The sequence below is a fragment of the Sinocyclocheilus rhinocerous genome, unplaced genomic scaffold (genome assembly GCF_001515625.1).
Source record: "Sinocyclocheilus rhinocerous isolate Xijiao unplaced genomic scaffold, SAMN03320098_v1.1 scaffold557, whole genome shotgun sequence".
In the NCBI taxonomy this organism is placed as follows: Eukaryota; Metazoa; Chordata; class Actinopteri; order Cypriniformes; family Cyprinidae; genus Sinocyclocheilus; species Sinocyclocheilus rhinocerous.
Window position 1 is genome coordinate 775,879 of NW_015633548.1, and position 21,884 is coordinate 797,762.

The following is a 21,884-nucleotide window of genomic DNA, read 5'->3' on the forward strand; positions in this document are numbered from 1 at the left end:
ACCCAAAGTTGGGTTGAAACAACCCAGCATTTTTTAGAGTGTATGGTTAGATATAAATAGTTATACAAAAATGCATTTCAGTGTACACAATTTAAAAAATAAGTTGTAAATGATCCATAAATGCTTGGCAGTATAAAAAAGCACATAGCAGACATAAATGATTAGCTTTACAACACATTTTCTAGCATGCTGTCAATAAAATAGATCCTTTCATTCTACTTAAGTATTTTGTAAACAAGTATGGTCTCTTCTTCTGATTTATTTTAGTTGTGATTTTGTTTGTATCAGAGAGGGGCATATCAAACAGACACAGGATATACACAGAAAACTCTAAACTCTCAAAGTAAATACAAAACACATTATGTAAATGCAACTTAAAATTAAACAAATACCATGACCAGAGAACCGTCATAAAATATAACATTATTTTAAAAGAAACTAAACATGAAATAATAAAATGCATAAACTCCTAAACATTCCCACAGAGGTTACATCCGAGAAAAAGAAAGAAAAAAAACCTCTCCTCAATATGCCAAAACGGATCTGATTTCAGCCCAGCTATGCAATTACTCACAAATTCACACAAACACACATGCAGCAGCACAGCTGTAGATCTGCTCCACCAAAGGAGAAAAACATCTGTACAAGGAATGAAGCAAGCCAAGCGGGGATAACTGCACAACTGCAGCTCGAATTTCAGCCTCCCCCACAACCATTCACCTTTTCACTCAAAGTGCCTTTCCAACTCTTCTGTTTGATTCAAATAAATATTTGAACATAGACTTTTAACTATATCTTTACAATGTGTTCAGTATCAACATAAAGACTAGAATAAAATGGGTATTCTTTAATAATCAATACAAAATTAATTTCTTTCATTGGTTAAATACTATGAAAACTCAAGTCCTACTTTTTTGCAGGAGGATTTCACACTTTCATTTCCTACCATAGGACCTTCGCACATAACATAACACACAAAAGGTTTTGTACTGGCATTTCTGTAGTAACAGTCACAGGCCAGAGTCCATCTCTGGGATATAGAGTAGGTTTTGTTTTCAGTGTTGACAGAACCCCAACACTGCCAAGCTGTATCCTTGACCAATAGTGAGAAACTTCAACATTACAAGTAACCAGGAGTGATTGGCCATCAGAGCTTTTATAAAACAAGCTGCAGTTCCTCTGCACCAGCAATCACACTGAATGAAAAAAAAAACATTAGGAGTGCACAAAGGAAGCAAAAAGATTCCTTTACTTTTATCTACGCTGTAGTGTTTACAAGACTGTCCTGAATTCTTCTGGATGCGTATCTGCAGAATGATGTCTGTTGACAGAGAATGCTTGGGATGTCTTTACAAAATTTGCAGCAGTCTTCCAGAACTGCTTTTTAAAAGATTACCCAAAATGTCTGGGTATGTGAATCTAGAGTCTCGACTCAGTGCCAGCTTGGGCATCTGGGTTCTTAAAGGCCAGCCCGATGTTGTTATCATGCACATACGCGGTAGAACGAGTGTTCGGAGTTTGTCTAGTGAACGCTCTGAGGAGTTTAGAGCGGTAGTGATCCCCTGCCAGGAAGTAGAGGATGGGGTCCAAACAGCTGTTCATGCTAGCAAGTGGGCGAGTGATTTTATAAGCAAAGTTGATGATATTAAGGGACCTGCAATCTGCGTCTAGAATACGGTAGGAGTAGTAGAGCGAACGGGTGATGTGGAAGGGTACAAAGCAAATCGCAAACACAACCAGCACCACTATGATAAGTTTAATGGACTTCTTCCGGGATGAACTCGGTTGACTTTGGGACAGGCCCTTTCGGGGTTGGCAAAGGGCCCGTGCCATTAAACAGTAGCAGACCATGATGACCAGAAATGGCAGGATAAACAGCAGGACCATCACCACTGAGTTGTAGGTAACATAGTCGTGAAATTCATCCGGGCGGCTGGTGTCGTGACACAAAGTGTCATTTCCTCTTTGAGAAGTGTTGACAAAAATCAGCTTGGGCACCAGGCAGGCTATCACAGCAGTCCAGACAAAACCACACACCATGTGGGCATGGCGTGGCTTGATCAAAGTCAGAGCACGAATGGGGTGACAGATACCAAGGTAGCGGTGCACACTGATGCAAGTGAGAAACAGGATGCTGCAGTACAAGTTAGCATAGAAAAGAAACCGCACAATCTTACAGAGAAAAACCCCAAAAGGCCAGTGGCTGCGGTTTGCATAGTAGTATATGAGCATAGGCAAGGAGAGCACATAGAGCGTGTCCGACAGGGCCAGATGGAACATATAAACCGTACTGGGTTTCCAGGGCCTCATCTTAGTGATGAACATCCACAGAGCCACAGAGTTAAGTATCAGTCCCAGGAAACACACTAGGGAGTATGATACAGGTAGCAGAATATACTTGAACTCCTCATTGAAGAGACAGCTGAAATTCACTTCCTTCTCAGACCTGGGTATCAGTGTGTTGTACACAAGGGACAAATTCCCTGAGACGCTTTTCCTTAAGAATGAATTCATTTCTCTGTTAAAATAACAACAAAAGATGTTTATAGCAATTTTTAGAAACAGCGAGAAGTCAACACAAAATATTAAAGTAGATTTCAGTGTATAACATTATGTCACAAGCTATAAAATCAACATAAACTACTGGCTGAAAGTGTCGACAAAAAAATAGACTCTTTTGTGTGCTTAGAAGTCTGATTTTTTACTCATTATATAGGGTTTAGGTCTAAAACAGTATTCAAAATCCACACGAAAACTTATTCTCATAAATCATGACAATTTCCGAGATAAGCTCCTACGAAACTATCTCCCGTTTGAGCACTATGCTGTTTTATAATAAATCACAAAACAGAAAGAAAAACTTTTTCGCACACATGTAGGGCGCACGTGACGTAATTTGGTTGGAAAAACAGAGAGAGAAAGGGGAGCACGCGGAGTTGTTTTCACGTGCTAAAACTTACCGTTCACTCAGCTGAACGAGGTACATACGTCGCTTCACAGATCAAAACATGAACTTAGATGGCTGACGCTAGTGTTTCAAAAATAAACTTGTTTAAAAGGTTTAGGCATCCAGATTTATCGCACTGGGCGCGCTCGATCTGCTGTGGTCCGCTGGACTAGGTGAGAGCATTATCTGAGGGGCGGGGAATCAGCGCCAACGTTTTTCCCTTCAGATCCTCAAGAAGACCAATTCACCAACAATAGTGACAGGTATTGGTAAATATCTCATCACTTTTCTTAAATCCTACGAGAAACCTGCTAAGGCATTAAAATACCTAGTCTTAGATAGCCTATTAAAAGAGGAACTCTTCTTTTTCTACTATTCCTTAATGTAATTTTCCAAACTAAATTGCTTGAACTCATCTCAGTATCATATCATGCTCTTATCAGTTTCTGCCATCTTTGCCCATCACACAGACAGAAATTTACAATCGAAGGTCATCTCACATGCCCTTTAAACATTACATGTTGGCTCTCGTAAATGATACAGCCCAGGTTTTATGATAAAATCCTTGAAGATACATTAACCCAACGCACGCGCGCACGCACACATGGTGCTGTTTTCTTTCCGTTGTATATACCAACTCCAGACAGACACGCTTAATATTTTAATTCCAGGATTTTAGAAAAGTTTTAGCTGGTTCTAATTTTCCCCAAATGACCTTCCTTTATTCTATTTCTCTTTGTCATTTCACTTCCAGCAAGCCATGTGACTGTGTGCGCTACATACCATATGCAAGAATTGTGTCTTTTCATCCCAAAATAATGCACTGAAGTTCCAAAGAAGTTCCATGTTTTCCATATCCAGTAAAGAAATGTAAGTGTTTCCCAAGAGTTCTTGGGGAGCTTATGCATATTTGTTTGGAGTAAAGTTAATATTTAGTAAAAAGTTAAAACACAGTCCCATTTGACCAATGAGAGGTTAGTAGTGCATGTCTGCCTTAGAGAGGAGACCTTAATGCTCATGTGCTGTAACTGATTCTTTAGCAACTCAGAAACAATCACACACGTTTATATCAGATCACCCAGGTGTGCTGTTAGGCACATTATATGATCCGTGTTTGGCCGGGGCAGACGATGTAAAAATGGAAGATTGAGTGTCTGGAAAGCTAAATGAACAGGACAAAAGGTTACTGCAAGAAAGACCAAAGAAGTTCCATGTTTTCCATATCCAGTAAAGAAATGTAAGTGTTTCCCAAGAGTTCTTGAGGAGCTTATGCATATTTGTTTGGAGTAAAGTTAATATTTAGTAAAAAGTTAAAACAGTCCCATTTGACCAATGAGAGGTTAGTAGTGCAAGTCTGCCTTAGAGAGGAGACCTTAATGCTCATGTGCTGTAACTGATTCTTTAGCAACTCAGAAACAATCACACACGTTTATATCAGATCACCCAGGTGTGCTGTTAGGCACATTATATGATCCGTGTTTGGCCGGGGCAGACGATGTAAAAATGGAAGATTGAGTGTCTGGAAAGCTAAATGAACAGGACAAAAGGTTACTGCAAGAAAGACTTTTATCTGCTGGTGATCAGTTGGAGTGCCATAATAGGGTGCATGACTGCTATGCTTCTCTGAGTTAAAGTTCACATTGAATATTTGCACAATTGTTTTATGATGTTGGCTGCAGTAATAAAGTACATAGTTTGAAGTTAAATAATCTGTGATATCGTGATATTTCAAATTGATTTGACATTGTGTTAGTATTATACAGTATATCACTGACATCTAGGATGTTATAAAAAACATTCAATTACAATTCATGTGTCATGAAATAAAAAAATATTAGCTGTATGAAAGCGTGATATTTCAAATTGATTTGACATTGTGTTAGTATTATACAGTATATCACTGACATCTAGGATGTTATAAAAAACATTCAATCACAATTCATGTGTCATGAAATAAAAAAATATTAGCTGTATGAAAGCTGGGGAGATTAGTTTGCATTGTTGGTATGGTAAAACCCACTTCCTTTGCAGTGCTGAACTGATGGTTAATCCAAGAGGGAGTTATGGGATATAACTAGGGGATATACAATTTTTATAAATTGTACAGGAATGTGAGTGGGACAATGATTCAGTAATGTGATGTAAACTGTAGGTCACCGGGAATACAGCTCAGTTTCACTCTTCATCTCTAGCCTACATAATAATCTAATAACTGACAGGTGAAGTCAGGCAGGCCAGTGCAGAATAAACGCCTACTACGCCCACTTTCCTTTGTGTCACGGAAAAGCAGATAGATATAAAGAGTCAAGAAGAGCCACAAACTACTGGAGTGATAAATAAGGGACATTTTCTGTAAGAGCAGAAAGGAAGTTTATTTGTGATAAGCTATCATTAAAATGATGTAATACCCAGACTCACTGAGATGCTTTCTTCAGCCGAGAGCGCACAAGGGTGTGAACTTGCACTGAACTTTCTCCAATTCATATTTTTCCCTCTGTAAATCTGTCTAGATCCATCCATCTATCAGATTACCGCACTTATGCAAGACATGTCTCTGGACATCATTAGGACATGTTGATGTCATTACAAACACTCCAGACTCATTGTTTTTGATATGTCTAAGAGTCAACTCTATCCCAGGGCAAACATAGTTCTCAAAGATCCTGTTTCTATACAAACAACCTTCTGTACCGTATTTGTTCAAGTTTAAAGATGATCAAATATTGACACTGAATAGTATAGATTTAAAATAAAATGTAAAAAATCACCCTTTAGTCAATTTTTTTTCCTGCGACTTCATAAAACCATCACCATAATCTAAAGTGATTACATAATTTATCAAATTACAGATATACAATTGCAAGAATAAAGGCTTTAGGACTGTGGAGGTGGGATAATTCAGTTAACGTCAAAGTAACATCTTAAATTAAGCATAGCTAGTTGGTTTTATAGCTTTATATGAATACAAACAAATAGACTGACATTTTACAACGTGTATTAAATCCCTGTGGAACATCATTTTACACATATAATGTTCAGGAAAAATGTGAACAGTGCTTATTCTGTTACCTTTTTTTGCAGGTTATATTTACATTTGGCCCAGCGATGTAAGACCACACTGGAAAACATTGTGTTTGTTCAATTAAGCATTAAAAATCCATGAGCTTATCTCTTAAGTAAAGGGGAGAACAGCATCACCGCAATTAAATCCCTGGGGTAAATAGTAAAATATGTATTCCTCTTAAAAGTACCAGCTGACTCTGTTAGCAAACAATTGCTTTATGCACTTTTAAAAGGGTAATTTATAGCAAGGGGTCTCCTTGGAATAAATACAGTAACTAGGCTAAAAACAGAGATATAGGCAAGCTGTGACAGGGTACTGAACCAGAACATTTCACAGCTAATGCTCAGATAAGACAAGGTTGACTTGTCATGCTATTATATACACAGTAACTAAGTATGAGTATCAAGACACTCAATGCTAAAGTAAACAATTTTAAAGAGTCTGTGTTTTAGTGATAGATATGATTTGTTTGGATTGTTAGAAGCAAGTGTTGGACTGTAGTTTATTCCACACTGTATGTTTAGGACCACAGGAAGAGAATGAACACATTGTGTGATGAACTTTATTATGAATGGAATTTAAACTTGAAAAATTACAAAGAAGAGTAAAAAAAAAAAAAGATTAATAATACAAATACTGAACTTGTCATTTATGGTCTCCTGACATGACACCTGATAGTCTTTTCAGTTCAGTCCCAGATCCTGGGAAGGTTCTCCAAGATTCTTCGTCGATGAGATGGGTTAGACACACCCGCTGCACACAGCTCCTCCTCTGTAATACCACTGCATGAGAAGAGTGCACAGATTGACGTATATATGTTCACGAAGCACTGTTGCTGCTTAGAATCATTAACTGAAGCAAATGGCTCTGAGAACAGAAGCAAATGAAGAAGTCTATGTCAGATTTTTGGCTACATCACATCAACCTTACCTGAAGTAATCAAGATCATCCCAGCCATTACGGCTGAGGTCCAGCGTGTAGCGCTGCAAACCCAGAGTGCTGAGCAGCTCCCGCACTGTTTCTGGAGCTCCATGTAAGACTGACACCTGCGGACACACGTTGCTTTTGTATTCAACAAAGCTAAACCCCAAAGCTAATCTTAAAATCCATATTGACACCTTGCACTAAACAACATAATCCATATCAGAAAATTACTCAACTTACCTCTTTCTCCCAGCTGTAGTTTCTCTCACTAGCTAAACCATAATTATATCCATGATGCCTTTGCTGAGACGACATTTGATTAAACTGGTACTTTCTGTCTACTGGCTGAAAATCCACCTCACTTAGTGATTTAGCAATTTGGAGGGCTGTAAGAGAGTTGTCTCCTGAAGCTGTTGTTGGCTGCTCTACTATCCAGGGTACTGAGACTTCATCAACGGGAGCCCTTGTGGATATATATGGGTACAGCTTTGGTCCATTTCTCATTGACGGGGGCCGATCTTGGTGTAGCCTTTGATAGTCCTTTCTGACTTTTTCTTTGAGTGGCGCCTGTATGTCCCGGGAAAAAACTGAACTATTCATGTAGGAGTTTGTGACTTTTTTGACTGATAATACTGAATCCTGTGTTGTATTGTTCTTATGGGACTGTAACAGTAAAGATGTATTCGAGGAGGTGGTGTGTCTTTGGTTTGGGGATGTATTAGGAACGTCTGGACCTGGGAAAAGCTGATAAGAGGAGGCAGTTGACGTCAGTTCACTTTGAGTCTCACAAGATGATTTATAGGGTGCTAAAGATCCAGGAATCTCAATCTCTGTGAAGTCGGACCTCCGAGCAGACCTTTTGCCATGGCTGTGACCTCCAGTCACTCTAGGGAGCTGTATCACGGCATCTTTGGCATATACCACTTGGGATTCTTTGCCGGATGAGGGAATCTCTTCGACTCTTCGCAACACAGGCACCCCCTCAAAGATGAAGTACGCAGGATTGGTGTAGCTGTTAGGCGCTGCCACATATGAGGATGATGGTGCTCTACAGAGGGAACATGAAGTGTAATCAAAGTAATGTCCAATGGAAAAAGGTAGCAGAACACGATCATCTGAACAAGTATGTAAATAAAAATACTTTACCATAGATAAAGTAAACACTATTTATTAACCTAGGTCCATTTTTTACTCACTGGTTTGAGAATGCACAGGAAGACTGGCGAGACAAATGATCCTTCATCATTTCCTTCTCATCCTTCTCCATGCAGAGCCACTCTGCAATGTGCAGAAGATATGTCTCATGTCTAAATGTTTAAATATTGTAGTCATCTGCGGCAAAGCCACTGGGTGTACAGTGAGCGGTATGTTAAGGGTCATATTTCAGTGTAGGTCTCAGAATGCATCTGGACAAGATCAGGCAGCACAGCAGCAAAAGAGGAAGCCATGGTAGATAGAAAAGTGAAAATAGAGCCAAAGCAGAGGAGGAACTAAAACAGGGTATATTTGAGGAAATGATAGAGTGAGATCATGTGGATAACCCACCATAGACCCTTTCCCGGATCCTTCGGCGGTCTGGTGGTACATAAGCCCTGATTCGTCCTCGAATAGAACCCATCTCTTCTCCTCTGTGAGTCAAGCATGTCTCAAATAGATCCGATGATTTCCCTGTTACTGAGTGAAGAGCCACACAGCACTCACCTGAAATGGCAGAACTCCCATTACATATACAATCTATGGGCCTGCCCTGTATACACCTGGTAACTTCATGCGTTTCATGAAAAGACTAGGTTTAAATAACCTCCAAAAAACGAGATGGATTTAAATCTGATCGCTCAACCCACTTCAGGAGGTGGTCTGGGACGCATTCCAGACAAAACTGGACAAGTGTAAATGCATCTGGTTGTTGAAACCACATGTAAATTTTACTCCTGCCAAAATGTTGAAATAATAAACGTGTGAGATCGTGTTATAAGCTATATGACATAGACAGATACGACAGTGCTAATGCAACATGAGTATCTCTCAAGAGTATCTCTTCAGCAAGTCAACATGCAAACTGCCACAAATAAAACTGAGAGTAAGTCACAGACACTCAACACACAGTCATCTTCATTAAAAGTAGTAAGACTAACTTATCTTTCCAGTGCTGATGCCGCTCTTTCTCCTGTTGCGGTCTTTGATTCTGAAATTAGCTGATGATCAATAAAATGCTGTGCATATCTGTTGCTTTCGTTGACATGAACGCCGTTAAATTTGCATATAGCATGGGAATTGAAGATCAGATTTATATCCATTTTGCGGAGACACATTTATGTGGCCAAATGTAAATGGAATCCCTTTGAACAAATCAAATAGATATCCTCTCAGAAAAAAAATGCATGAAGTGATCAGGTGTAAACAAGCCCAATTTGACCATGTTTCAACAGTGCCTTTAGCTCACAAGAAATTAAGAGGATGTGTATATTCCTGGTTATGGTGTAATGGTTTCTAAAAACCAAATCACTGTTTCAGAGAAACTTCACTCAAAAAGACATGATGAGCTTGATCATGTACCGTATGACTCAAAGCCATCACATGACTTCACAGACAACAGCAAGTGCTGATCCCGGAGATGCTCTAAATCGGAGAACACTGGGTGGAGCTGAAAAAGACAAAAGAGAAATTTCACTTGGTGTACCAACCAAGAGTGTCAAATCCGTATTAAACGGAGCATATCTCCAAATGATCACACTGAGCCAAATGGCATCAACCTTGGGGAACTGTTTTGAAGACCAGCCAAGTTTGAGAAAGCCTGGTACCTCACAGCACTGCGAGTCATTCTCAGCAGAACGACGAGGCTCTACACAGAAGGAGAAGAAAGAACTGTCACGTTTATCATATAACCTCATGACATTTCAAAAGGAAACAGATTGGCAAAGAAACATTGATTATTGCACAAAAGATACCTTCTAGACAGCGTGAGTGGAACTCAATGAAAAACTTGGCCTTGCTAGCAGTTTTCACTATGACCTCAATCGCCTCCAGCTCAATGCTGGCTCTCTCTGAACCCAATTCTACATCCGCAGAGATGGACAAAGAGATGGTTATGATGTCAGATGGTTATGACACTAAGAGAAGCACTAAACAAATACTCAATTTAAAAAATACTTGTTGAATTATGACAGCGGATTGTATTTGTGGGGGTTAGTTCATCCAAAAATAAATATTCTGTCACCTTCATGTCATTCGAAACCCATAAGACATTTGTTCATCTTTGAAACACAAATGAAGAAATTTTCCATGAAATCTGAAAGATTTTTGTGATGTTCTGAAAAGTTAATCAAAAGATTGCAAAGAAGTCCATATAAATCAAAACATTTTATCAAAGGCTTCTGAAGAGGTACAATTGCATTGAAAATTAAATGTATGATTTTATTCACATAAACATTGATCAAAGCACATCAAACACAGTAAATGGAAGCTCAAATGTGCTTGGTTGACGTGAGAACCAATGAGGTTTGTCCTCACGTATCAAGTTTGAACCTATGCAACAACCAATGTGGTTTGTTCTGAGTGTTCAGATTTGATTTAAAATATATTTTCATTTGAGTTTCTAAGATGAACAATGAGTTTGGAACAACATTAGAGTGAGTAAATGATGACAGAATTAAAATTTTTGGGTGCACTAACCCTTTAAAAATGATCTAAAAGTTGAAATTGTTTTAGGCTTAATCATGCTGGTGCTGTTAAAATGAACCAGCCTTGGGAAAAAATGTGTTCAGTGGCAAAGGGAAATGGTGGTTCCTTAATGAAATGCATGTTCAGCAACCCCTAATATAACTCCCAGAGTTATGCAATGACCCAAAGGTCAAAAACTCCAGTGTCAAAGACTTAAGCTGAAAAGGACTCCATACCTGTTCTGGGAGACTGTGATATCACACCCACTTCAAAAGTTGCAAAAACAGGAGAGTGATCACTGGTGAAGATGTCATCTGTGCATCCTGATAGGATAAGTTAAAATATTTGTTTAATATGTGCCTATTTGGGGTGCATGCTTAGAAAATCAATCATTAAAGCTGTAATTGGGGCTGAGTTTTTTATTTAATGAGTCATACAAACCATCACCTGAACATTAGTAACATCCCATTAATAAATAACCTAAATAATTAAACATCACATTCCCATTCCATTGAATGCTGCAATTTAAATAGTTACTAAAAATACTAATGTGATGTAGTTACGAAATACTAAGCATCTGGTCTGTGCTGGCTGTGATCATATACACTAGTATAATATTTGTTGGAGGGCTTTGCTGAGGAAGCTGAATTCACATGTTTGAAGAGCAGACAGACAGGATATGACTCTGATTGTGGACCACAGACCTACAATCATACACAAAGTAAACCTTTGTAGTGCAGGGTAGCTACACGCATCTCATTCCAAAAAGCTACAAAAATAGCAGACCAATGTTTTAGTTACTTCCCTCGAGCTAAATTGCAAACCAACAAAGGATTTTGTCTAGCCATGGCTGTTACATAGACTACATTTCACATTACTATTTTCTTTTAGAAAGCTTCTACAGTAATGAGAATAAGAATAGAAAGAAATAGGAGTAACATACCATACGAGGTACAGATTATGTGAGACTCAGGGTAGGACTTCCACAGAACTCTATCACACCATGAGGGCCCGTTGACTTGCACCTGAGGAAAGTTTGAATAGTTTTAATAAAACAAAATAATAAAAAACAAGAAGGATGAGTAATGGTAATCTTCTATGCGGTCACACCTAATGACTCCAATCATATCACTCATTTTGATTCACAGGTCACTATAAGTGTGAACAGGATGTTAGGATGTCATTAACAACAAAAAGTTTTACCCCACTGGACTTGTATTTCTGCCATAGATAACAGTCTCTAGAACCACGTTCATACCGATAGGTGGGTGGAAACAGAATCTTCTCCTCCTCTTAACAGAGAGAGCAAAATCAAGAACGAAATATTAAAGTGTCTGTTAATGTACATTTGTTGTGTAATCACATCTATTGATTTCATGTGTCTGTGGTGTCCGTGGGAGGAGAAGAGCAGCCGCGGTTCTTACTAAAGTTAAAAAAGGCCTTTCTTCTGTGCCGCTCTCTAGTCAATTGGTCTGCACACATCAGCTCGTCAAATTCTCGCTTTGAAATATGCTTCAATATGTCCTGCAAAAAGAGAGACCTCGGTCAGGGACAGATGACCTTCAATATATGATACAAGTGAGCACAAGGATTTACAAAACAACTCAGTTCAATTCAATGCGCTTAATGGGGTCTCCTTGGAGCAATGTTTGAATGGCTATGGATCGCAGTTAAATAAAAAGCAGTGAGTGGGAATAAGTAAAGCAAGAGTGACTAATATCTAGAGAGAAATAAAGCAGATATAAGCTATGTGACCAGTGCATCCAGGTCCAGGCGGTAGTTGAGGTCTCCACACCAAAAGAGATGATTAAAGCGAAGGCTAATGTCAAAAGTGCCGAGCTGCTTTTCTCCAAGAGACAAGAGTCTGAGGATGTCTTGGAAGTTGTGGTTCCTCCTAAGACAAGAAGGAGGAACAATGCAAATCAGACACTCACACATACACAACCACTGTAAAGTTTGGGGTGTATAAGATGTTTTTGAAATCTGCAATTATTTTCTCATAAATACAGCAAAAACAGTAATTGTTTTTCTATTTTAATATATTTTAAAATGTAATTTATTCTTATGATGGCAAAGCTGAATTTTCAGCAGCCATTATTCAAGTCTTCAGTGTCACATGATCCTTCAGAAATCATTCTAATATGCTGATTTGATCGTCAAGAAAACATTCCTTATTATTATCATTGCTGAAAACAATTGTGCTGCTTAATTTTTTTGTGAAAACATGATTCAGGACTCTATTATGAATTGAAAATTCAAAAGAACAGCGTTTATTTGAAATAGAAATCTTTTATATCAGTGCAAGACTGTCACTTTTGATCAATTTAATGTGTATTTGCTGAATAAAATTATCCAGAAAAATAAACTGACCCCAAACTTTTGAACAATTGTGTACAACACATAGTTACACAATGTCATCTAGATGTTTCACATTAAATATTACATATAATTTGATAGTGAAACATAGATTAGTATGTTTCTTTTGTACATCATTTGCAACTGCTTTATCATTTAATTAGAAGCACCATAATTACTAAGGTGTGTCATCTGTTATAGAGGTTACTGAACAGACATTTAGAAGTTTATTTTTAAATGCAAAGTATTGAAAATCAAAATAAAGCAAACACTTGCATTTTAAAAACACTACAAGTGTGTCCATCGGGTAATGGAAAATTGTACATGCACTTGTCTTCACGCCCACTTTAACACTTGGGCCAAATACAGGAAATACGTCATGCAAGTAGTAGTCAAGTGGTCAAGTGCAAAGACCAGAAGTATGTGTATTTGGGCAAGCTCTTCCTGTGTTAATTTGACATCATTTCCAATGAAATTTCGGGCCAGAGCTGTTGAGCTCGGTAAAGCCGCATTTGACAGCTTATGGCAGCCACAGTCTAATAGATTACCCCTTTAGATTTGACAGGAAACTGTTACTAAAGTAAAACAGTAGTGATCATAATCATGCTGAGTATATGTAGTATGAAAATATATTGGTGAATGGCACCGGTGTTATCTCTTCTACTCGTCAGTGCTGTTTCTAATCCCGAGTTTGTCAAACAGTTTCTCCTCCTAACCTCATCCATTATCACTATAAAATATAGCAATCTGTGCACAATTCAAACAGTTCCGGTACGTTTTGTGTTCTCCGCCGATTTGTGCATATGATGTATAGACATATCCATGCTATCGTGTCTCTGGAGCACACTGCTGCAGCGGTTTCCGTGACACAACACGAAACCAGACTTAATTTGCCCAAATGGAAAGCACATTCACACTGTCTGAATCGTGCACTATGTGCCACTGACCATATAGAAAATACTAACTCTGTGAACAAGTGAGCGATTTCAGCCACAGATTTCAGCGTCTATTTATTGTGTACGGGGCGGGAAGCTTCAGATTCTAGGGAGCATTTGATTGGCCAGAAAATCTGATGAGAAGCTGAAGTGCAGGGTGATTTCATCAAAATCGTTGATTCATATTGGCAGAAGTGAGAGACTATGTTTTGAATGCTTATATCTTCTAAATGTGAAGTTTGTCAATGTTTTGGAGCACTAGCTTATAGATATAATTCATACTAAAAGCCAAAAACTTTTCATGGGGACTTTAAGCAGGGTAACAAATGCTGTGGTTCTCAAACTGTGGTCTGCGAGTTATTAGCCGTTTAAAAAACCAGACCTAAATAAATAATTCATAGACATTGAAATAATCAACTGATTCATCAACTCATAGCAATGAATTAACTGATTGTGTTAACATTAATTTGTGATAATTTTATGTTTTCATATTTTGTCATGTGTTGGTTAGCCACTTATGTTTCAGTTGTATGATGACCAGTTTTTCTCTGTAACCATTTAAAAAGTATGGTGCTTTAAAATCTGTTTAGATTGTAAAAGTTGTGTAATTTATTTCAGCCTTAAGGATAAATTGTGCCCGACTTCTTCTTTGTAGAGTATATTTAGGTTGATATGTGGTATGCAGTGGCCTGTCACCACTGCTCTATTTTAAAGATATGTGTGAATACCTGAGTACTTTATCACTACCAGAAGTCAGATGACAGTTCACAAAGCCCATTGAGGTGCCATTAAAGAGAAGAGAAACTCCTACTGCTCCCTTATTTCCTGTAACCACCAAGAAAAAACAAATGAATTTAACATGAAAAAATATCAATATGATTCATTTATCACTTGAGTTGTTTTGCTTGGCTAAAAGACAAGGATATAAAGGATGTGAGAAAACATCAGAAAAGGAGAGTTAGTGAGTGTGTTTGTTTGTTTGAGCAAGATAAATTTGTACCGAGTGTGTTCCCCAGGCCAGTTTTTACACTAGCTGTGTTTACTTGACTGATGCGTCCTTCATGCTCTGGTTTCACAAACACAGCCAGTCTGATATTCCAAAGGGACTGTACTGCCACCTACAGGAGAAACACAAAAACACTCAATCTATTCTTACCAGTTTAACACACTTTAAAGGGATAGTTCACCCAAAAATGAAAATTCTGTCATTAATTACTCACGCTCATGTCGTTCCTATAAACCTGTAAGACCTTTGTTCATCTTCGGAACACAAATTAAGATATTTCTGATGCATTCCGAGAGCTCTCTGACCCTCCCATAGACAGCAAGGATCCTTAGAAGATCAAAGCTCAGAAACGTAGCAAGGAGATCGTTAAAATAATCCATGTGACATCAGTGGTTCAACTGTAATTTTACGAAGCTACGAGAATACTTTTTTGTGCGCAAATAAAAAAAAAAGAACGACTTTATTCAACAATGTCTCCTCTGCGTCACCATAGCGCCATTTTGGAGAGTATCACATACGTAAACACCGTACGTACGCGGATACATTGTTTACGTTCAGATCAAAGCATAAACAGCGTATCCGTGTACGGTGATGCTGACAAAGAACAGCATACGTTGTTTACGTATGTGATACTCTCCCAAATGGCGCTATAGGGTGATGCGGAGGAGACGAATTGTTGAATAAAGTCGTTCTTTTTGTTTTCTTTGCGCATAAAAAGTATTCTCGTAGCTTCGTAAAATTACGGTTGAACCACTGATGTCACATGTTTTAACGATCTCCTCCTTGCTACGTTTCTGAGCTTTGATCGTCTAAGGATCCTTGCTGTCTATGGGAGGGTCAGAGAGCTCTCGGAATGCATCAAAAATATCTTAACTTGTGTTCCGAAGATGAACGGAGGTCTTAAAGGTTTGGGAAGACATGAGGGTGAGTAATTAATGACAGAATTTTCTTTTTTGGGTGAACTATCCCTTTAATGCAATACAATCAAATGATTCATATAGATATGTGATCACATACGAAGAAGAAACATGGAGTGTTCTGGACTATGATGATTTTGATTTCATGAAGTCAGACCTGTTTGAAGTCAATGTTGGTTGCACTCCGAAGCGTGGCTCTGATGTGTTCAGCCCATTCTCTCTCGCCCTGCGGGTTGTCCTGAGTGCCCACTGCATAGATATCATGAGGCAAGGTCGCGATGGACTCGTCTGGGGTGAGACCCAGACCACAGCAAGTAACCCAGGACTGAAGTGAACCGGGTGGTGGAGTGCCCCCTGCAGGCAATATACAGAAACAACAATGAAATATTTTGCTGCAACTGTTGAGGCCATAATATTTTTTATTTTTAATGATACACTGTATATCCATACCCATGTTCCATGTGCCCACAAACACAGAGATGACATCCAGCTCAGACTGCTGGCAGTGAGCAGTCTTCATAAGCTGCAGCAGCCGACAGAAAGCTTCTCGTTTCTGTGGGAGACGCATCAGTACTGTATATCAGATTTAGACCATTTAAGGTAAGCCAATTCAAGTCTTTCTCCTCACCTTCATGCTTTCAAACACAAGTTCTCTCGGCGGATTGTGATGACGGTCTCTCTCTCGCCCTGCGGGTTGTCCTGAGTGCCCACTGCATAGATATCATGAGGCAAGGTCGCGATGGACTCGTCTGGGGTGAGACCCAGACCACAGCAAGTAACCCAGGACTGAAGTGAACCGGGTGGTGGAGTGCCCCCTGCAGGCAATATACAGAAACAACAATGAAATATTTTGCTGCAACTGTTGAGGCCATAATATTTTTTATTTTTAATGATACACTGTATATCCATACCCATGTTCCATGTGCCCACAAACACAGAGATGACATCCAGCTCAGACTGCTGGCAGTGAGCAGTCTTCATAAGCTGCAGCAGCCGACAGAAAGCTTCTCGTTTCTGTGGGAGACGCATCAGTACTGTATATCAGATTTAGACCATTTAAGGTAAGCCAATTCAAGTCTTTCTCCTCACCTTCATGCTTTCAAACACAAGTTCTCTCGGCGGATTGTGATGACGGTCTATGACCATTTTCAGCTTGGCAGGGCCTCTCTGAATCTTCACCAACTGCACGACTAAAACATAAAAGCAATAGATTCCATTTACTAACCTTGTATGATAATGATGGAGACTGAAGTATCTCAGGTTTTAAGGCAAGATAAACTCACTTCTGTCGTGTGTGACAGTCTCCACACCAAATGAGCCAGTCTTCTTGTCAAACAGCAGCACTCCTGCATCTATGTCTACCGACACTGTTTGCCTGCCGTACCTGACCACCTTGATCTTTACATGCAAACACATGCACATAAATAAATGCAAACACTTGCATATTACCAGTGAGTAAAGAAACAGACACTAATGTGCTACCTGAAAGCTGTGGACAGTATTAGGTCTGGCCTGTTTTTTGGGGGCTGTGACAGACTCAGGAGGAGTGGATGTTTGCAAAGATAAGTTGTGATTGGTTACAGCTTCTTGTAAAGCTTTAAGAACCTGAAAAAGACATAATATTGTTATCATCATCATTTTTATAAAGACAGCAATGCAAAAGGATGACGTGTATGTGGTTTGTGCGTGTTTGCATGCTGTTTCTGTCATATGTGTCTCTACCCTTTTCTCCAGAGATGACAACAGGTTACAGAGGGTAGTGAGCTTGTGAAGTAGATTATCCATGTTTTCTTCAGGGCTCTTCCCTGTATTCTAACAAAAAGAGAGTTTATGAGACAAATGGAATATATGAGGTGAATGAGAAGAAGCAGAGCATTAATGCCACAAAACTTGCTTCTACAGGTCGTTGTTGTCTTTGCACTGCATGCAGAAGTCTAGGGTCATGCATGGTGCTGCTATGCTGCTGCTAAGACAATCTGGGGTGTTGCAAAGGTATTCTGGGTGGTTGCTTGCTATGTGATTGTTTCCTGGCACAAGTTAAAAGAGTTATGATATTCTGGTCCCTAATTATGGGGTCTCAGGCATGGCAACTTCCAAGGGCGCCCGCAGGATGACATAATTAGTTTTTTAACTTATATATTATTGTAATAATAATAGTAATAATACAATTAATATTAACATTGTATTCAAATACTAAAAAACATACAATCAAGATGTACAGTAAACTATTTTTCCTCAAAACACAAAATTAATTGTGGTTAATTATTATATAAACACTACAGGTTTCTGTTAATAAAAGAAGCTGGAAAACAAGCAGATTTGTCATATTTACAGCAGAAATACCAGAGGAATTAACTTGCCTTATATTGTGGGGCCTTTGAATATTGAATATCTAAATGGTTGAGAACCACTGGTCTAAGGGATTTTTTTCTACCCATTTAATCATCAGCGAAAATAAGTCAGTCAGATCACTTAGAAAAGCAACAGTAAACCTTTTCCCAATGATGCTTTGAGCTATTATACACAAATTATACACTAATAAACTTAAGGTTTAGGCTTGGGGCTTTGTTCAAATTCCTAATAAGAAGTATGAGCAATAGTAATAGTGATGCTTGCCTGTGCAAAGACCAATAAAGATCCCATTCCTGTTTGAACATGTAATAAATCTTTGAATCTGTGGTTCCCTATATCAGCCACACAGAGTGCAATGCTTCATAATTCAGGCAAACGTTGCATGCAAAGCCAATTTATTAAACTATATTAAAATTTACTAAAGAAAAATATGACTGATTGATAATAGCAGCCTGTATTAGCCTTACGTATGTGTAAAAATAACATTTAGGGGGGTTGTACCTGCATTGTGGAGATGGTGAGGTGGCCACTAGGATGACCAAACACTTTCGCTAAGGTTTCCAAACTGGACAGTGTCTGGTCAATCTCACTATTGTAAACAAATCATGAATAACTTTTTTCTTGCCAATGTAACAGTCCTTATTCAGATATTCCTATTTCAAATGATTGCAACAATGTGTGAAGGGACATGTGGTGTCTGAGAAACAGCACCTGTGGAGACTGTCGCATGCACGGCTGAGGATGCACTGAAAGTGTTGCAGTCCTGATGCGCCTCCTTTCACATTCTCCAGGTCCTTACACACATTACCATGCAGATACTCATCCAGTAACAGGATGATCTCACAGCCTGCACTGCAGAGGTAAAAATCAGTACATTAACATTTTTATATACAGGCACAGACTTGTGATCCAAAAGTTTGATATTGATCCATAGGTCATGTGTGAATGAATGTACTTATTTGGGCTGAGCTCCTGAAGCCTCTGCAGCAGTAAATGAAGGGCTCCTGAACTGGAGGGTGGAGGATGGCCTGTAGGGGACATTGCACGTGGTGGAGGGCTGGCAAATGTTGAACCTGGCTTCTCATCGTCACCATCTGCACCAAGAAGACACCTGCATTTGAGCTTAAACATTTGAATGTTGTGCCTGTGGGATGAAGTGTGTCTTGGCAGCCTCACACAGAATATAGGCTAATAACGTGTGCTCCATCCAGGTCGCGATTAAAACAGTCGCAAACAAAATAAAAATGAGCGACAATAAGTTTAAATCTGTTTGGGAAAACTTTGTGTCCGTCCATATGCGGTTTCGTCAGATATCATCCGCGCGCCACAACGTTTTCAGTCACAAATACAGGTGCATCTCAATAAATTAGAATGTCGTGGAAAAGTTCATTTATTTCAGTAATTCAACTCAAATTGTGAAACTCGTGTATTAAATAAATTCAATGCACACAGACTGAAGTAGTTTAAGTCTTTGGTTCTTTTAATTGTGATGATTTTGGCTCACATCAATTAAAAGAACCAAAGACTTAAACTACTTCAGTCTGTGTGCATTGAATTTATTTAATACATGAGTTTCACAATTTGAGTTGAATTACTGAAATAAATGAACTTTTCTACGACATTCTAATTTATTGAGATGCACCTGTACAGTGGCATGTATGACAAATACAATCCATGATGCCCGATTCACAAACAAATGATTCGTTTGAACTGGTTCTTTTTAAAGAGTCAGTCAAAACGATTCATTAATCGGAGTTAGCGGTTTGAATCAGACTCACTCAGTCAGTGAATCGTTCGGAGATGTTTTCGTTCGGAGATGTTTTCACAATTGACTCCTTCACTCAAATATTGTTAGGTTTGAAATACATCGGTATGTTTAATGTCTGTTATATGTATAATAAAGATAAATATTCATAGCATATTTTTATTATTGTTGTAATAAAATTTTTTTTTTTTTTTTTTTCAGTTTTCTGAAACCATTAAAATAGCGATATTGCACAAATACAACCAGGATCACACAATTTGTAATAAATGTATACTAAAGCAACCAAAACACTATAGTTTTGTATAAACTACGTTGAATCATTGTAATCTATATAGGGTGAATTCGGGTCATCTGGAACCAGTGAGTTTATTTCCTGTTCTAACAAAATGTAGTCAACAGGACTTTTACTATCATTTTAGCAAAACTTACATGGCTTCAGTCTTTTATTAGAAATGAGCATTCATACTGGTTTGCAATTCCATCCAGTTTGTTTAAAAAATTTGGAGGTATAAAGTTTTTTTTACAATGTGACTTTGAGATATCTAAAATTCCACTGAAACTGTCGGATTTTCATAAACAAGTCCTCTTGTATTGGAAACTGCTGTTTAAACATAACTTCAATCGTCATACTGTTTCCTTATGGAATAATCGTTGTATTTTATTTCAAAGAAAATCTTTATTTTTGGAGGACTGGTGGCAAAGAGGTATTTGGTCAGTGCTGCACATGATGGATAAGAATGGCTGTTTTTTTAATTATAATGATTTTTGCTCTAAATTTAATTTTAAGTGTGAGGAAAAAGTTTATTTGAAAGTTACTAAAAGTATTCCTTTACCATTCCTTAATCTGGGATTTGCATGACAAGGTCAGTGACATAGGATTCTGACTAGATTCATTCAAGGACATAAATCTGTCATAAATAAGACAATGTTCCTAATTGTTGTCAAATTATGTTAGTGATCTATTCAAGCAACAAAATATGTATTAAAGTGTTGAAAATGTGTTTGTTTGTTTTTTCTTTCAAACATTTTTTTTGTTGTCCCACATTATCAAATATGATTGAGAATGTGGGACAGCATGCTTTGGGTAATCTGGGACAGTCTTCAAATGGGGGAAATATGCATTTAGGGACTTTATAAGTCTAATGACAAGGGCTAATATATGCCATAATGAGAAATGGGTGTTAATGTGGACTACTAGAGGTTATAACATTAGCATAAGTTCACAATAGCTAGCAGCTAGCTAAACCAGCTAGGTAGAGAAAGATGCTACAGAGATGGAATCTGGGAAACGTATTCCAATAGCAAGCAAAGGTATCAGGATGAAGTAAACCGTTAATTTCATTTCCCAAATTCCCAGTTAGTTTAGTATATACAACGATTCAACCCACTGAGCAGGAGGGGGATCTGCGCCCAGGCCAGTTGAGGCCAGTGTTCTGCACACAAACACACACACACACATATCACGAAACATGTGCAGAAGATAATGACATGATAGATGATGATGGGTCTCTCACCTGCAAGGAGTGTTTGTTCCCCGAGTAGCCCCAATTTTAATCGAATGGAGAACTTTAATAACCGAATGAATAATCCGTTAATCAAATTATTGCTTGCTGTTGCTTAAATTTTTGTAGATTTTTTAAAAAAATGTTAAAGGAACACTCCACTATTTTTGAAAATAGGTTCATTTTACAACTCCCCTAGAGTTAAACAGTTGAGTTTTACCGTTTTCGAATCCATTCAGCCGATCTCCGGGTCTGGCGGTAGCACTTTTAGCTGTAGCTTAGCATAGATCGAAGGAAAATGAAAAATTGCGATTTTCTAGGCCGATATGGCTAGGAACTATACTCTCATGATACAATATCAACATGATATTACCCAGCGACTGAAAATAGTCCCCAGCTAGGTAACTTCCAATAAGCCTATTTTCAGGCGCTGCGTAATATCATTGCGCCTGCTGCA

General features: G+C 38.4%; 2 protein-coding genes and 1 long non-coding RNA gene across 3 annotated transcripts in view; 1 reads left to right on the top strand and 2 right to left on the bottom strand.

The window, feature by feature from the left end:
- Positions 1 to 811: 811 nt before the first annotated feature.
- LOC107744573 (P2Y purinoceptor 4-like) lies at positions 812 to 3,198 on the bottom strand. Its single transcript, XM_016558293.1, has 2 exons — positions 2,961 to 3,198; positions 812 to 2,518 (listed from the first exon to the last, which is right to left on the bottom strand). Exons 1-2 carry the CDS (start codon positions 2,984 to 2,986, stop codon positions 1,420 to 1,422), a joined length of 1,125 nt encoding a protein of 374 aa, XP_016413779.1. The 5' UTR covers positions 2,987 to 3,198; the 3' UTR covers positions 812 to 1,419.
- Positions 3,134 to 4,098, top strand: LOC107744574 (uncharacterized). Its single transcript, XR_001640492.1, has 3 exons — positions 3,134 to 3,210; positions 3,702 to 3,817; positions 4,021 to 4,098. It is a non-coding gene; the product is annotated as an uncharacterized LOC107744574 (long non-coding RNA).
- Positions 4,099 to 5,705: 1,607 nt separating this feature from the next.
- Positions 5,706 to 21,884, bottom strand: part of LOC107744521 (phosphatidylinositol 3,4,5-trisphosphate 5-phosphatase 2B) — a 21,990-nt gene continuing 5,811 nt past the window's right edge. Inside the window, exons 4-27 of the mRNA XM_016558213.1 lie at positions 19,116 to 19,254; positions 18,872 to 19,012; positions 18,662 to 18,749; positions 17,531 to 17,620; positions 17,291 to 17,413; positions 17,092 to 17,206; positions 16,898 to 16,998; positions 16,720 to 16,822; positions 15,966 to 16,162; positions 14,886 to 15,003; positions 14,614 to 14,710; positions 12,351 to 12,489; positions 12,020 to 12,119; positions 11,799 to 11,887; positions 11,539 to 11,620; positions 10,832 to 10,918; positions 9,884 to 9,991; positions 9,689 to 9,777; positions 9,492 to 9,579; positions 8,481 to 8,636; positions 8,132 to 8,213; positions 7,176 to 7,983; positions 6,942 to 7,057; positions 5,706 to 6,793 (exon numbers count right to left, since the gene is read on the bottom strand). Coding sequence (XP_016413699.1) covers positions 6,700 to 6,793; positions 6,942 to 7,057; positions 7,176 to 7,983; positions 8,132 to 8,213; positions 8,481 to 8,636; positions 9,492 to 9,579; positions 9,689 to 9,777; positions 9,884 to 9,991; positions 10,832 to 10,918; positions 11,539 to 11,620; positions 11,799 to 11,887; positions 12,020 to 12,119; positions 12,351 to 12,489; positions 14,614 to 14,710; positions 14,886 to 15,003; positions 15,966 to 16,162; positions 16,720 to 16,822; positions 16,898 to 16,998; positions 17,092 to 17,206; positions 17,291 to 17,413; positions 17,531 to 17,620; positions 18,662 to 18,749; positions 18,872 to 19,012; positions 19,116 to 19,254 — 3,350 coding nt within the window. The 3' untranslated portion in view covers positions 5,706 to 6,699. The remainder of the gene's footprint in view (positions 6,794 to 6,941; positions 7,058 to 7,175; positions 7,984 to 8,131; positions 8,214 to 8,480; positions 8,637 to 9,491; positions 9,580 to 9,688; positions 9,778 to 9,883; positions 9,992 to 10,831; positions 10,919 to 11,538; positions 11,621 to 11,798; positions 11,888 to 12,019; positions 12,120 to 12,350; positions 12,490 to 14,613; positions 14,711 to 14,885; positions 15,004 to 15,965; positions 16,163 to 16,719; positions 16,823 to 16,897; positions 16,999 to 17,091; positions 17,207 to 17,290; positions 17,414 to 17,530; positions 17,621 to 18,661; positions 18,750 to 18,871; positions 19,013 to 19,115; positions 19,255 to 21,884) is intronic.